The following is a 13,300-nucleotide window of genomic DNA, read 5'->3' on the forward strand; positions in this document are numbered from 1 at the left end:
AATTTCATTCCCCCCCCCCCCCCCCCCCCAGTGTGGTGTGTGTTCGAGCAGCAATGAACTGTGGGGGATATTTATTCAAGTTGGGAGAAAGTGACAGCAACTCCAAGGAGAGTTGAAGCTTGGAAGGGGCGAGCGGGGGGGGGGGAAGGACGGACTTCAGCCCGGAGAATCCGGACTCGGAAGGGGACGGCACTTCCCTCGCCCCCGCCTTGGCCGGGGGGCTGGGGGGGGGGGGGGGGGGGGGAGGCGGTGGGTCCAGACGACACGGGACGATGAACCTGTTGGAGGTCGCTTCAGAGCGCGGCCGGCTTCTCTCTGGAAAGGGCTGCGGGAGAGCGAGGTAAACGGCTGTAAGGCTTGTGCGGCGGGTGACTTCGAAGAAATTCGCCCCGTGGAACAAATTCAAAATCTTGGTTGGGTAGATGGGGAGCGAAGGGGTTTAATGTGCTGGAAACTAAGGTTTAAGTACGTCCTTTCAGGCTGTATGGAATGACGCTGTTTATCAGTAACTTCAGAGGTGTTTCGTTAGCGTTTGGAGGGGGCTGCATGCAGCAAGGAGGGCACTTCGTAGCCTAACAAGCAAGCAAAGCTCATATCTGGAGAATAAGTCTTCTCACGTTTCTCTTTTCAGGCTGGCTGGAAGGAAAACCATGCAACGTTTATGAATGAACTGAAAAACCTTCAAGCTGAAGGACTTACGACTCTTGGCCAGTCCCTAAGGACAGCTTTTGATTTATTAAACTTAAATAGATTAGTAACTGGCATAGACAACTATGGGCAGGTAGGTTGACTATTCACAGGTGGAAAAATCATAAAACACAAACTTCCCAGAGTCAACAATTAGCTAGTTGTCCAAAGTGGCATCTTCGTGAAATACTCAGTATGGGGGCTTCTTCAAAAGTAAGCAGAGCTCAGATAGTTTGAAGAAATGGAGTCACTAGCTACAGTTTGGTACCCAACTTTTCTTTCTTTTTTTTTTTTTTTTTTTCTTTTTTATTTTTCTTCTAAACTTCAGTTACTCCTCTGGTTTTAAACTCTGATCTAGGCTCCAAGTTGACCTCAGTCTTTTTTTGTATCAAGTCTACGTTTCAGAACCTTAGCTGGTAAGCCTGGTGGGGTCATGGAAACTTTGCTTTCTCTATACAGTGCTGTGTAATCAATTACGTACAGTTTGGGAAATGAGCTGTTTTTCTAACAACACTACATGTCCCCAGGTACTGAATGGAGCACAACTCTTTCAAAACCCTTTATTTCCAATGAATTTCCTACAACTTGTCTCTGCATACCTGTATTTTTATAAACCTGCCTGTTGTATCAGAGCCTTGAGAAGCTGTGCTTTTCTAATGTCTGTGTTGCAGCTAGCCCTTTAGAGCAGGACCTTCTTTTGGGGCTTGGCCAGCATTCTCTTGCTCAGTAGTACGAGTTGCTAAAAGACAGAAACTCGAGGTTAAACATGTGCTTTATGAAGCATACCCTTTTCTTTCTGGCACTGGATCAAACCCTGGATTTATTTTGCATAAAGGACATCATTAGTATTGGGCGAAGTATATAGTGTATTTTTCCTGTGGGGCATACTAACGTGTATTTCCCCTTTGTGTTTGTTGTTCTCGTGTAATGCTCCCTCTGCTATCTGAGGATTAGTTACTGCTGTTGGTATTTAACATGGGAATGTGATTGTGAAAATAAGTCCCCTTTCTCCCGCCTCCTCTTTCCAGTCTTAAGCAGAGTCTATGTGATAACATGCCATGTTTGTTTGGGAAGGAAATTTCTCTCTCTCATGTTGCATTGTATGGCTTTGCCACTAGGTGATCAAGTGAGCCTAAGCATTTTTAAAATGCCAGTTTAGTGATGAAACTTAAGGAGAAAAAAAAAAAGTGCTAGTTCCACACATGGCTATTTTTTTGTCTATTACCATCTGCTGTTCTCTTCTACATCTGTGTGCTAATCTTTCCCATTTTCTGATGTTTTTGTTTAGTTACATGAGCTATACGAAGCTTTTGTGAACACTTACCACTGTAGGCACACACAGGAAATACTTGCTCTTTCCCATTGCTACTGATAATTATTCTAATTAAACCCATGTCAAATAATTTGCTCTAAGTGAGCCAGCTGTGCTCAACCACTCAGTCAAGTGGGCAGTTGAGTTGTCATGACTGTTTTGACTCACTAGTACTGTTCATTCCTGCAAATAGCTGCTCTTCTTTATGTGAAGCAATGACTTCTTCCATCTGTTTTGTTACAAGTTCGTATGGGCTTGAACCCCACCCTTGCTTACACGTGTGTTCTGCTCTGTTCCACGTGTGGAGCTGGCTGTTGAAGAGGTGTTCACATGTGCAGTCAGGTGACTGAATAGAAATTCTAACTCTCTTAGTGTCTGCAAAAATAGATGAATATATTGCGAGTGCCAGGTCATCTGCTGCTGAAGTCACAGGTTCCCGTTTTGGCTCTCCTAATCAAAGTAGCGTTTTTTTTCATAAATCAGTTAACATTCTGGAGCGCTTAACTGGTCCTTCAGCACTTGCAGGATGGGATCCAGGGCAGTTACTTTTCCTCAACTTCACACTGGCCTTTGAGCACTATGCCATGCTATCCTGTTGTTCATGTCCACTCCCCAAAATTTGCTCAAGATACATGGGTATTTAAACATACATGGTATGAGAAACTTAGAAATTCAGGATAATAAAAGTGATCAGAATGCTCAGTTGTATTTGAAATAGTTTTCACTCAGAACATAAAGTGCTGATTCACATTTTTTTAAAGCAGCTACAAATATTAAGACCATAAAATATTATTTAACTAAAATATAGCACAGGTGTTTGAAAAATCATTATCATAGAGTGGGAGGAGAAGATGATTTTACAAAAATGCAACGTGTGGATGATCTTAGGTGTGGTATTACATCAAGTAATAAATCCAAACTTTTATTAAGCTTTTCTCTGGCTTAACATCTTTTGACCATCATGCTTGTTTTTTGGTATATTGACAAGCTTCTAAGATATTTGCCATGATCCACTTGTTTCACATGTATGAATTGTAAAATGGATTTTTATTATATGTACAAATGACAAGACATGATACGAGCTTGATGGGATTGTCTAGTTATGTCATCCAGAAGGCATGATGTCCTGTCCCCCTGCTGAATATGAACTGTTTGTTTAAATGGCAGTGTGACTCACTATATTTGATTTCTTTCAAAGTAGACCAGAGTTCTCCATCAGCTGACTTCCTGAGCAAGAGTGACGGCTGAATGGTCATTCTGAAATTGAGGAAAACCTTCCGTTTCATATTTTCTTGCAACAATAATTTTCAGGTTTTTTTTTTTGATACGAGTATTTATATTACTTTTTCAGTAAATAAGTGACACAGTTGCTCGTGAAGATTGAGTTACCAAGTGTACAGCTGTAGTAGCTGATCACAGTATCTCACATTCAGATCTTAAAGGGACACTCTCAATGCATTTAGATTGTCAAGAACCTGGAAGATTTTTTCATAAGCTGTTTCTGATGTTATGGTATGGCTTTATAAACCCTTTGTCTTACCTAGGGTTGTTAGATCCGCATTTTTGTGAAGGTGTTTGTCAACAACAAGGTGTTGGAAAGTACCCATATTTTAAGGTGACTATTCCTTCGATTTTTACAGTAGTTTCAGAATGAGAAATTCTGTATGATACTGCTTGAGTGCAGTAATAGTTACAGTTTTTTTCCCCCCGTAGAATGCCTTGTGCTGATTATGATATCGGAAGAATGAACCTTCAAATAGGGTGTCAGCTTTTACTGTTTGCTAAAAACAGCGGTCCTCTTCACCTTCTGCATTTTTATAGAAAGCTTAGGGAAAAATACAGGATTTGGATGTCTTCAGGAAGAAAGCAATTTAAACACGTTCAGTAAGGGCTCGCTGTCACATCACACAAAACGTTGTACCTCATTAGCCCAGCTTGCACTTAGCTAATTGACTTATCTTTGTCGTTTTTCCCCCAATTCAGCTTCTCCATTGTTTCAGGTGTTTGGAAATACCAAGCCTTCTGCTATCAGATTTTCTGTCCTCTTGGGATACACTCCTAAGCCTTATAGCTCTGGCTCGTTCAGCAGCACATGTGTAGTCACAATTTAACTGAATAGTTTTGAGCAAGGCAAACGTGCAGCTTTTTGAAGTTGATGGAAGGGTTAAATACCAATAGATGTGTTTCTCTTTTCCTGGAAACAGAAAACATGAAAAATGCAGCAATTATAATAATACAGTAAAAATGGAAACAAATGGTTGAATTGAGCCATCTATGTACTTCAGTTATTTGCAGTTTGTAGCGAAGTTTCTAAAACAGAGCTCTGAATTGAAGGTAGGTAAAGTACCTATCGATGGTGTTTCGATACTCACGTGCAGAGGACCAACACAGCATTGCCGAAGCTTGAATCTGATGGATGTTTGAAATTGCTACAGCTTCAATTCTCTGATAGCCCTTGTGTTTCACCTTGCCTATTGTAGTTTGCGTAATGAAGGTCTCTTACTGTTTTTTTCAGCAGTATTGCATAGAACGAGGTTTGAGAGGATAAAACGTACTTATCTGAGTGGATTTCGGAGTGGTTGAGTTGATGTATCAAGGTATTTTTCCAAATTTTTTCAGGGTGAAATTTCGTTTTAATATTGTGGCTAGCAACAGCACTTTTCAATAACATAAGCTTTTTATGAGCTTTTTATCTCACTAGAGTATCTTGCACATAGTCTCCAGCATGGTAATTATTATTGATACGGTGAAACTGGCTTAGAGGTGACTCTGACTTTTAAACAAATGTGATGTAATGAAAGCACTTGCTAACTCGGTTGTTTTGAAACGGCGAAGCCAACTATAGTGCTTCTGTAAATCCAAGTGAAGTTGGAATTTGGTATTTTTCATTCACAGTGATCAGGTGCTCTCTGGATTTAGCCTGACACAAGAAACTGTTTTTCCTGCAGTCCGTTTCACGTACATACAAAAGCATAACTAAGAAATTTTGAGACAAACTAAAATCCAGATGGAATTCAACTGATTAAGAATATTTTGGGAATTTAAAAATGTGTTAGGGGCTGGAAAGACCTATTCCTGAGCTGGAAGTTAGAAGGTATCCTGCATATAGTTGCATTATTTTTAAAAACCACTTTTTTTTTTTTTTCCCCCCAAGGGTTTTGTTCATCCTATGTCCACCAAGTAATACAATCTTAGGTTAAATGCTACTTTATAGTTCTCTCCGAATATATGGTTAGACCCGTTTGTGGCTACAGTAGAAGTATTGCTGATGTGTTCACGGAGTAAAACCTGGTGTTGATCTGTAGACATCAGTTTTCCCATAATGGCTGAAATAGCCCAGTATTCAAAATACATGTAAAAAGCATACCTAGGAGATTAAGTCTAACTGTGCTTGTAGGCACACGACAACACGACAGCTTTGGTTTTAAGTCACACGTTGTAGCCTGACTCCTTGCTGATGTGCTTACCTGTGTCTTGAGATCTGCTGAGCTTAAAAAAACCCCAACAATCACACGTATGAAACATTTCCCCCAACACTGCATACATCATGCTTTTGCAGTAATATGTCCTGTTTTCTTTAATTTGTTGAGCAATTTTATTTTCCAGTCATTTTGGGGGAACTATTACTGGATGTTCTTGCTTTCAAAAGTCAAAATCCTTTGAGCATAGCTTTTTGTCTTGGCATTCTGGGGTCATGATCACTGCACTGGAATGGCCTGTGTTGGGCGTGCAGCCAAATTTGGAACCAAAGTTGAGGTGAACATTTCCTGCTTGGTCATGCTGGCATGGTTGCACAGGCAGTTTGCTTCTCATGTTGGTAGAGGCAGAGGTTTGCCCTTCCAGGGCAGCTCTCCCAGTCTCTTTTTCTTTTCCCCAACAAAACCAAATGGGACAGTTTCAGACAGTAGAAAGCAACATAGCAAGCTTAAGCACGGTAACGGCAGAAATACATATAAGAAAGGATTTCTCATAGCCTCTTGATTTCTGTGGAATGGAAATGGTTTTAACGTAAACCTATATGCATGTTAAGGTGCAAGATCTGTATGTGAAATGTTGGTGAAAGTCAATCTTCCTCAGATTCTACACGATGAGATTAAGTCTGTTGCTTCCAATGTGTATGTAGGCTGTAACCTTTTAGCGTGCCATCTTGTCCGCTCTTGAAACGCTTGTAATTTTTAGTTAGTTTTGTTTTATGGTGTCCTTGAAGGAGAGCTAAGGCAGGCATTGTTGCAAGTGTTTTTTCATGTTGTGAGGTGGAACTGCGTGCCCTTCAGCCTTCCCAGAGCAACAAAGTTCACTGAAAGTCTCAATAATAATCACATCAGACTGAAGTGTTCTTAAAATCACTTTGGCTAGTTCTAATGCAGTATATTTTTAAAGAAGAATTTAAAAGTTGAAACAAACTCACACAGAGTGCTTTGTTTTTTCCAGTGAAAATCATCTCATCAGTCTGTTTCACTAGCAGAAAGAAGTGAGATACTTCCTCATGTTCTGAATATCAAATATGCTTTGACCGCCTTGAATCTTGGAAGTGTTCAGTATTTCAATAAATTTGATTTGGAAGGGGCAGTGCCAGAACATGTTTGTTGTGGCTTTGCTTTTCAAGGATCAAGCGAGTGCATTTATTCTCCCAAAGCTTCAACAGATGATACAGATGTCTGTCTCTGGCTGATATTCTTGGATTTGCTAAAAAATCATCAGAGAAAGTCAGGACAGTTAGGATTACCAAAATTTGATCTCTTGGCTTGACTTCCTCTCTGGAACACCTGCCTCAGGTCATTATGGCCTCCTTGGATATACTAGCTTTCTTAGTTGGGCGCTTAAGGTACGTGTCCCATAGTTGAAGTATTATTGTCTTTTTAAAATACATTTGCACTTCATAACGGCCAGTTGTCAAGGAGGCAAAACAAATACGTGTAGATCGAGCTAGGAGTTTGGTTATCTTGTGAAGCATAAGCCTGTATTATTTATTTTTTTTTCCCCAGTGTCTTTGTCATTATGTTTATTCTCTTTAAGATGATTTCACTTTTCTTACCGTATAGTTACATTCAGTCTTGGATTTCTGTTGTAGACAGTCCATATCTCTGAATCCCAAAGGGAAGAACTGTTATTTGCGTATGTGTCTGAATTTGAATTCAGTTGGGGCTCAGTTGAAACTGTGGTCCTGTTGCTTGAGAGTCTTGCTTGCTGTTGCCTTTTTCTTGTAGCTCATTCCGTAGCTTTAACAACATAGTAAGTCTTCTAGTTCACAGGATATTCCCATATCTACATCTCCTGCTTAATGTGTTGTGATTTCTAGGATGATACTCTCTGGCCATTTTTTCAAGTTGTTTTCACCTGTTGTTTATCCAACAGATTGGAATTTCATCTAGTTTGTGAGTGTTAGTATCTAGCTAACACAGAACTCGACCAAATGTCCAATTTGCATTGTGTGAATATGGTGCTAATTTTAGTTATCCAAAGTGTAGACCAGTCTCATTTAAAGAATAATACTGCAGATAGGACATAATGGCTATATATGTGTTTAGGATAAATCTTCCATATGTATTAAAAGATCCTTGATTTTTTTTTTTTTTAAAGTGGACTAACCTGTGAGCCGTAAGAGATTTCTAATGATCATGTAATATATTTGTGATGTCTACAAAGGATATCACATGTTCATGAAGTATTTTCTATGTATCAGCATATTTTGACTGTTATAATTCTGAATACTGACAGCAAACAGGATTTCAGGTTTTTTACTATTGCCTGTGTATTTTATTTAAAAAAAAAAATTCAAGGGATGTATTTAATCATTTTGATACCGTAAAGCTGGCCCCTAGTAGACTAGATTTTTCAGAAATTTATGGTATAAACAATTTCGGTCTTGCATTAATGAGAAATCAAGTATCTGTTACCTAAGCACCTGTTGTTTTAATTCAAGTGACGGCGCCGCTGCCTCGGTTAATCTATTTGCCTTAGCATACAGAAATCTACAGTCCACTATATATTTAAAACTAATCTTTTCTATCAGGGAAACTAGATTAGTGCCTACAGCTAAACTAAAACAGGCAGGTAAGAAGTTGCTGGCTGCAAGATACAATGCTAACCTTAGTTAGGAGCCTTGAATGACTGTGATTGAGACACTGGTTTTATGAGAGGACAAGAAGAATTGTCAAAATCTGATCCTACTCTGGTTATTCTGATATGGGTGGTAAGTGTGGATCTTGCAGCACTGCAGTGGTAGGTAACTAGAATAGCAGATAAATAAGTGTTGATTCTGTCTAACACAGTTCCATGGTTTCAACATTGGAAGTCTTGCAGAAGGAACCTGGCAGGAACCGTGGTGTGGGTGAGGTCTCTAGTGTGGGATTTTGGCCGTGTTTTAGGGACTTAGGTATTGAAAATAATGCTTAAAGTTGTCTTGTTGACTTGGCCAGGAAGCTTTTACCTGAATAATCACATTTGGTGTCTGCTCAGCGTAGCCACTCCCATTTCCTTTAAGGTACAGGGTTTTTTTTCTGTCTACATGTAACCACTGCTGCTTGTGGAGAGCAGGGTGTGAATCTGATTTCATCCAATAATAATTGAGGATAAATTACCTGAATACAGCGTGCATTTTGTCAATGCCTCCTGGAGCCAAAAAACTACAGGAAACAAATCCTGGAATATTTGTCACTGCAATCAGTGTAGGGCACTGACATTCTTTTTTGATGCTCAGCATACAGAATAGGAGTGGAAAGCGGCCGTCTCTTGCCTCCACCGGTACGCTGCCCCCCTACCTCAGGGCTTTGGACCCCAGAATGCTGACTTAATTCTATGCACCTCTATGTCAGTTATATCCAGCCTAGCTGTTAGCTCTGCTCCTCAACTAAAGGGCCTCTCATGTGCTCATAGTTGTGCCAAACTTGCTTCAAGTTGTGAGTGTGACTTCGGGTAGTAAAAAAAAAAAATCGGTGATTGGTTTTAGAGCCTTAATAAGCTGGACTGTGAACTGTACTGGTTCAGAATCTTTGAAAACAGCGAAGTTTCTCCTGCTGAAGTGGTGATAAACTCCAGGAGGGGGTTGCGGGAGAGTCTTGGTGCAGTTATGCAGAAGAATTGCCCTATGTTCATGAGTCAATAAGCTACTTTCAGTCAGCCTGTCAGTACTCTGGATTGATAACCCACAAAAAGTTGGGGAGAATTCTGTATACAACTCCTTCTTTGGCTTTTCCTTTGGGTGTTTGTTTTGTTTAGTTTGTGTTTTCTGGTGTTTTGCTTGCTCAGTGTGCTGGCAACTGTGAGATTCGCTGCTTTTCTTCAGTATATGGAGAGCAGAGGCCTGGCTTAGCACTGTAAATTGCACTGGCAGCCAGGACCAGCTATGTAAAGCCATTGCTGTGAAGCAGAAAGGCTGCAGTAATTAGGGACTTGATCCAGGGCTGGACAAGGTCAGTTATTTTTGGAATAAAACATTCTGAAATATTTTTAGGAAATACGACCAAAATCATCTTTAGACCCAGATTCTTTGGGGCTGACTTCAAAGTTATGTTTGGTATGGATGGTCACTTTAGCCTTTTTCTTAAAAAAAAAAAAAAAAAAGTCTATAAAAGGTCAAATACAACCTATTTTTAGCAGCTTGCATTTACTATATTCAGTCAAATAAATTTGGAAACCACCAGGATTTGTTGGTTGATTTATCTGATTTCAGATGATTCCAGTAGTGATTCATTTGCTAATCTGTAACTAACTAATAAGGTGCGTATTTTTTTAAGTGACAATCTCCATTACCTTAAAATTAGTGTACGAGTTGTGACCATAGTTTCTTTTCTGCTTATATATTTCAATTAATTTAATGTAAGGAAAAGTTAAAGTTCTTCCCTTTTTGGGTTTATTATGTGTCTGTCACATCAGTGCTTACATCTTGCAAATGTTAGTGGGTTTTTGTTCTTCTTCACTGTTTAGTTACTTGCTGGAATTCACTATATATGAAATCTATGTTTGCTTGTTCTTTTTCTTGTTTTTTTTTTTTTTTGGGGGGGGGTTAGGGGGGATGGTGGTAGGGGAAGTGTCACATAATTGTGAAAGATTCAAGGACTGAATTGTTTTTGATACTTACCAGGGACCTCATCTAAACTGGAGCACTTAGAAGTTAATCACGAAGTTATTACTTATATAATATGTTATTTAGAACTCAATTAAATTTGTTCTTAGATGAAAGAAACAGGACAAGCCTTTATGCTAAGCTGGCATTTTTGAAACTCTGTGACTTCGTAATGTTGGGAACTCTGTGATTTAGGCACATGAAGACATCAATGTATCTTGAGGTTTTAAGTTTTAATGTCTTAGTAAATCCTACCATGTATTCATCATTCATTTATTGTTCACTATGAATGTGGTCTAAAAATGCTTCCTTGACACACATCCCTTCTGTTTTCAAAGTGCACTATTCAGAATGGAGATTTTTTTCTTCCAAAATGATAATTTCTTGCACTGAATCTCCTTTTTGGGCTGCTTTGGGTTGCTTCTGTGGTTTTCTCGCTGTTAGTTTTTGTTTTGTTCTTAGCACAAACTTCTTGTGTAGAATTCCAACATGACTGAAGTTGTGCAATTAAATAGTCTAAGCAGTACATTCAGTGCCAGACTTGGAAATCTAGAATGTGTAAAGTTAAGAGCATCTACAAAAATGATACTAAGTAGAGAATTTTTTTGTTGCACGTTTCAAGATGGATATGCAATGAAATCATTGCCTATAGAGCACAAACTTGCAAGCTCAGGCAAAGCAAGCAGCTGATAGGCTTAAAAATATTTCTGTGTGTGTTTGCTTGTTTTTTTGGACAAAAAGGTTTGGTGCTTCTTGTGCAATTTAGATAGCTGGTTTATCTCTAGTATTTTTTTAATTACAGAAGCGATACCTGACTGGATCTTTGATTTTTTGCTGTAGGGCTTCCAGACTGGGCAGGACAAGTATAAGATGACATAAGTTTGGAGCTTCAGTAGTTAATTGAAGCCATCAATATTATTTTTTAAAAAATAGTTAAAAAATGCCTAGGAGCAAATTACTGTTTTCATCCCATTTATTTTTCTGAGTACCTTAAATTTCCTTTTCTTAAATTGAACTTACATAGCTGACGTTATGGGGATACTGATTGTTTCAGGAATGTTCCCTTCATTCTTATATTCTGTAACTGGTGTGCTGAGGAGTTTAATTTCTGGCTTGGCTTTCGGAAAAGTCTGCTGCTGTACTTGTGCTCAGCTTTGAAAACCTTTTGCTAACTGCTAACTGTTTTGCTGGCATTGGTTTTGTTTTTTTTTTTTTTTTTTCTTTAAACCTGCAACTCATTTGTTCTGGTCACCTGAAATACAGGAAGCTTCACTTGTACCACCAAATCGGTGTCCTAACCGTGTGTGCAAAAATAATTTTATCTACTGCTAATCTGTAGTGCCAGTAGGGGAAGAAGCAAAAGCCATGTCACTACCTTGTAATCCTCCATAAACATTCCAAAGAAGAACCTGTGATTAGTGCATGTCTCGGGTGTTGTAGTAACTCTTAGGTATTAGTAATGTAGTTAACTAAAGAATTGTCTAGGACATGAAAAATTACTTGGCCTATAATAACGTTGCTGTAGCCTGTAGGGAAGGACATCTGTACATAGCTGAATTTGGGGTTTGGAATCTCCTCACCTCATGGAAGAAAGGTCTTTTTTTTGTAGACATTCTTCCTGCAAAATCATTGCCATTGATACCCCGACTTTCAGAGTGTAAATGAGTGCAGGAGAAATCATGACTGCTCGAACAGCATTTTCCATTTCTTTGGGGGAGAAGATGATGAGTTAATGGAACCATGAAACAGAACTTGATCCATTCTAGTAAGTAGACTTTCTTAAAACTTTGTTTTTATGGTCTTCTCCAAAAATTAAAATAATTTGAGATAGCATACTGTTATCTAGCTTCAAAAGAATAGGGAGTGTGTATGTGTGTGTGTAATACTGTTGAATGTTTGTGACTGAGCCTTCCAGAAGATGAGTAATTGGCAGCAAAAGTGGATGATGGTATGTGCTGTCCCTGGTGTCAGAAACCATGAGCTAATTGTTGGATTAAAGATAGAGTTAAATCAACAGATTCGAATTAGTGACTGATTACTTCTTATTTGTACTTACGCAATGATTTAGGGTTTTTTAGTTCTACACAATTTTAAAAAATAAGTATATACCTGCTTCTATGTATTTTGAGATAGTATTCAAACAGCTCATGTCTCAGGTCTCTCTTAAGCACCTCGTACAAGGGTAGATTTTATTAACTTGTGCCCCCTCTGCTGGCTAGTTTTCCAATTACAAAGTAAAAGTACAGGTTTATGGGGGTGAGGTACCCTGATACCCTATTTTGACCAAAAGTCAACCTAAAGTCCCTTTTATGGGGGTAGAACTGCACCAAAACCCATGAGCCCTAATTGGTGAGAGTCAGTGGTGGTGCTGAGAACTGGTGTTTTCACAGCGCGGAGTTACTGCCGTGGGCTCAGCCGAGACTCCTTCGGCGTTTGTCAGACCCGTTTCTTTCCCTCATCCCTCCCTGTGTGTATGTACAGCGGCACCAGCTGAAGGCTGTTGGGGCTATGGAGGACTTCCCTTTGATCCTCTAAAACCGGCTGTGATCATCTGCCTTTCCGAGAGCAGTCATCCTCCCCGTAAGTTGTAGAGCTCTCTTCTTTTGGGTATAGTAAGGGGGCTCTCTCAAATTACCTTTAACAGGTGATTAATTTACCTGTGTTCTTTCTGAAACCTGCATTTGTGGGCGAGGTAGTATTCCCAGCTGCCTAGCATGAAGGGCAGGTGGAGCATAAGTCTTGGATGCTACAGGGAGAGCTGAAAGGTTTCAGGGTTGTGACAGAGAATGTGTGTAGAGTTAATAGTAAGAATCTTCCCACTGTCCTGCAGCCCCTTCAGAAAAACACCGGGCATTTTTTCTTGGTGGTATTGTCATTTCTGGAATAGTGTGGTTCATCAGGTTGTTTCATAGGATTCCAGTCTGGCACCTAACTTTGCCATTAATCAGGCATCAAGAGAAATTTCTGGTTTATGTTAAAATTTCTTTTATGCCTTAATCACAACAGACTTCAGAACATGTATACCCTGTGTAAAGCTTAAACTGGTTAGGGTAGCTTTCATTGAACTTTCTTCTGAGGCTTCTGAAAGTGATCTTGAAATACATCTGCTGTACAAATATCTGATCATCTACTAGTGAGACAGAATTGCTACCATTGTACATCTGCGTTATCTACTGAATAATCGATAGCATCAAGGGAATATATCAAAATCTTACGGACAGCAAAACAGATGAGTT

General features: G+C 39.3%; 1 protein-coding gene across 3 annotated transcripts in view; it reads left to right on the forward strand.

Annotated features, from left to right (window-relative positions):
* The window catches only part of INTS6 (integrator complex subunit 6), a 47,242-nt gene that overhangs the window by 1,224 nt on the left and 32,718 nt on the right, over positions 1–13,300 (forward strand). For 2 of the 3 annotated variants that reach the window (XM_042805866.1, XM_042805867.1), the window contains one exon: positions 632–781. In XM_042805866.1, the coding sequence (XP_042661800.1) occupies positions 632–781 (150 nt within the window). Of the gene's footprint in view, positions 1–240; positions 341–631; positions 782–13,300 lie in introns of those variants that run through there. The other variant, XM_033006660.2, reaches the window with a different exon arrangement.

This window comes from Tyto alba, unplaced genomic scaffold (genome assembly GCF_018691265.1).
Source record: "Tyto alba isolate M040663 unplaced genomic scaffold, T.alba_DEE_v4.0 Super-Scaffold_45, whole genome shotgun sequence".
NCBI lineage: Eukaryota > Metazoa > Chordata > Aves > Strigiformes > Tytonidae > Tyto > Tyto alba.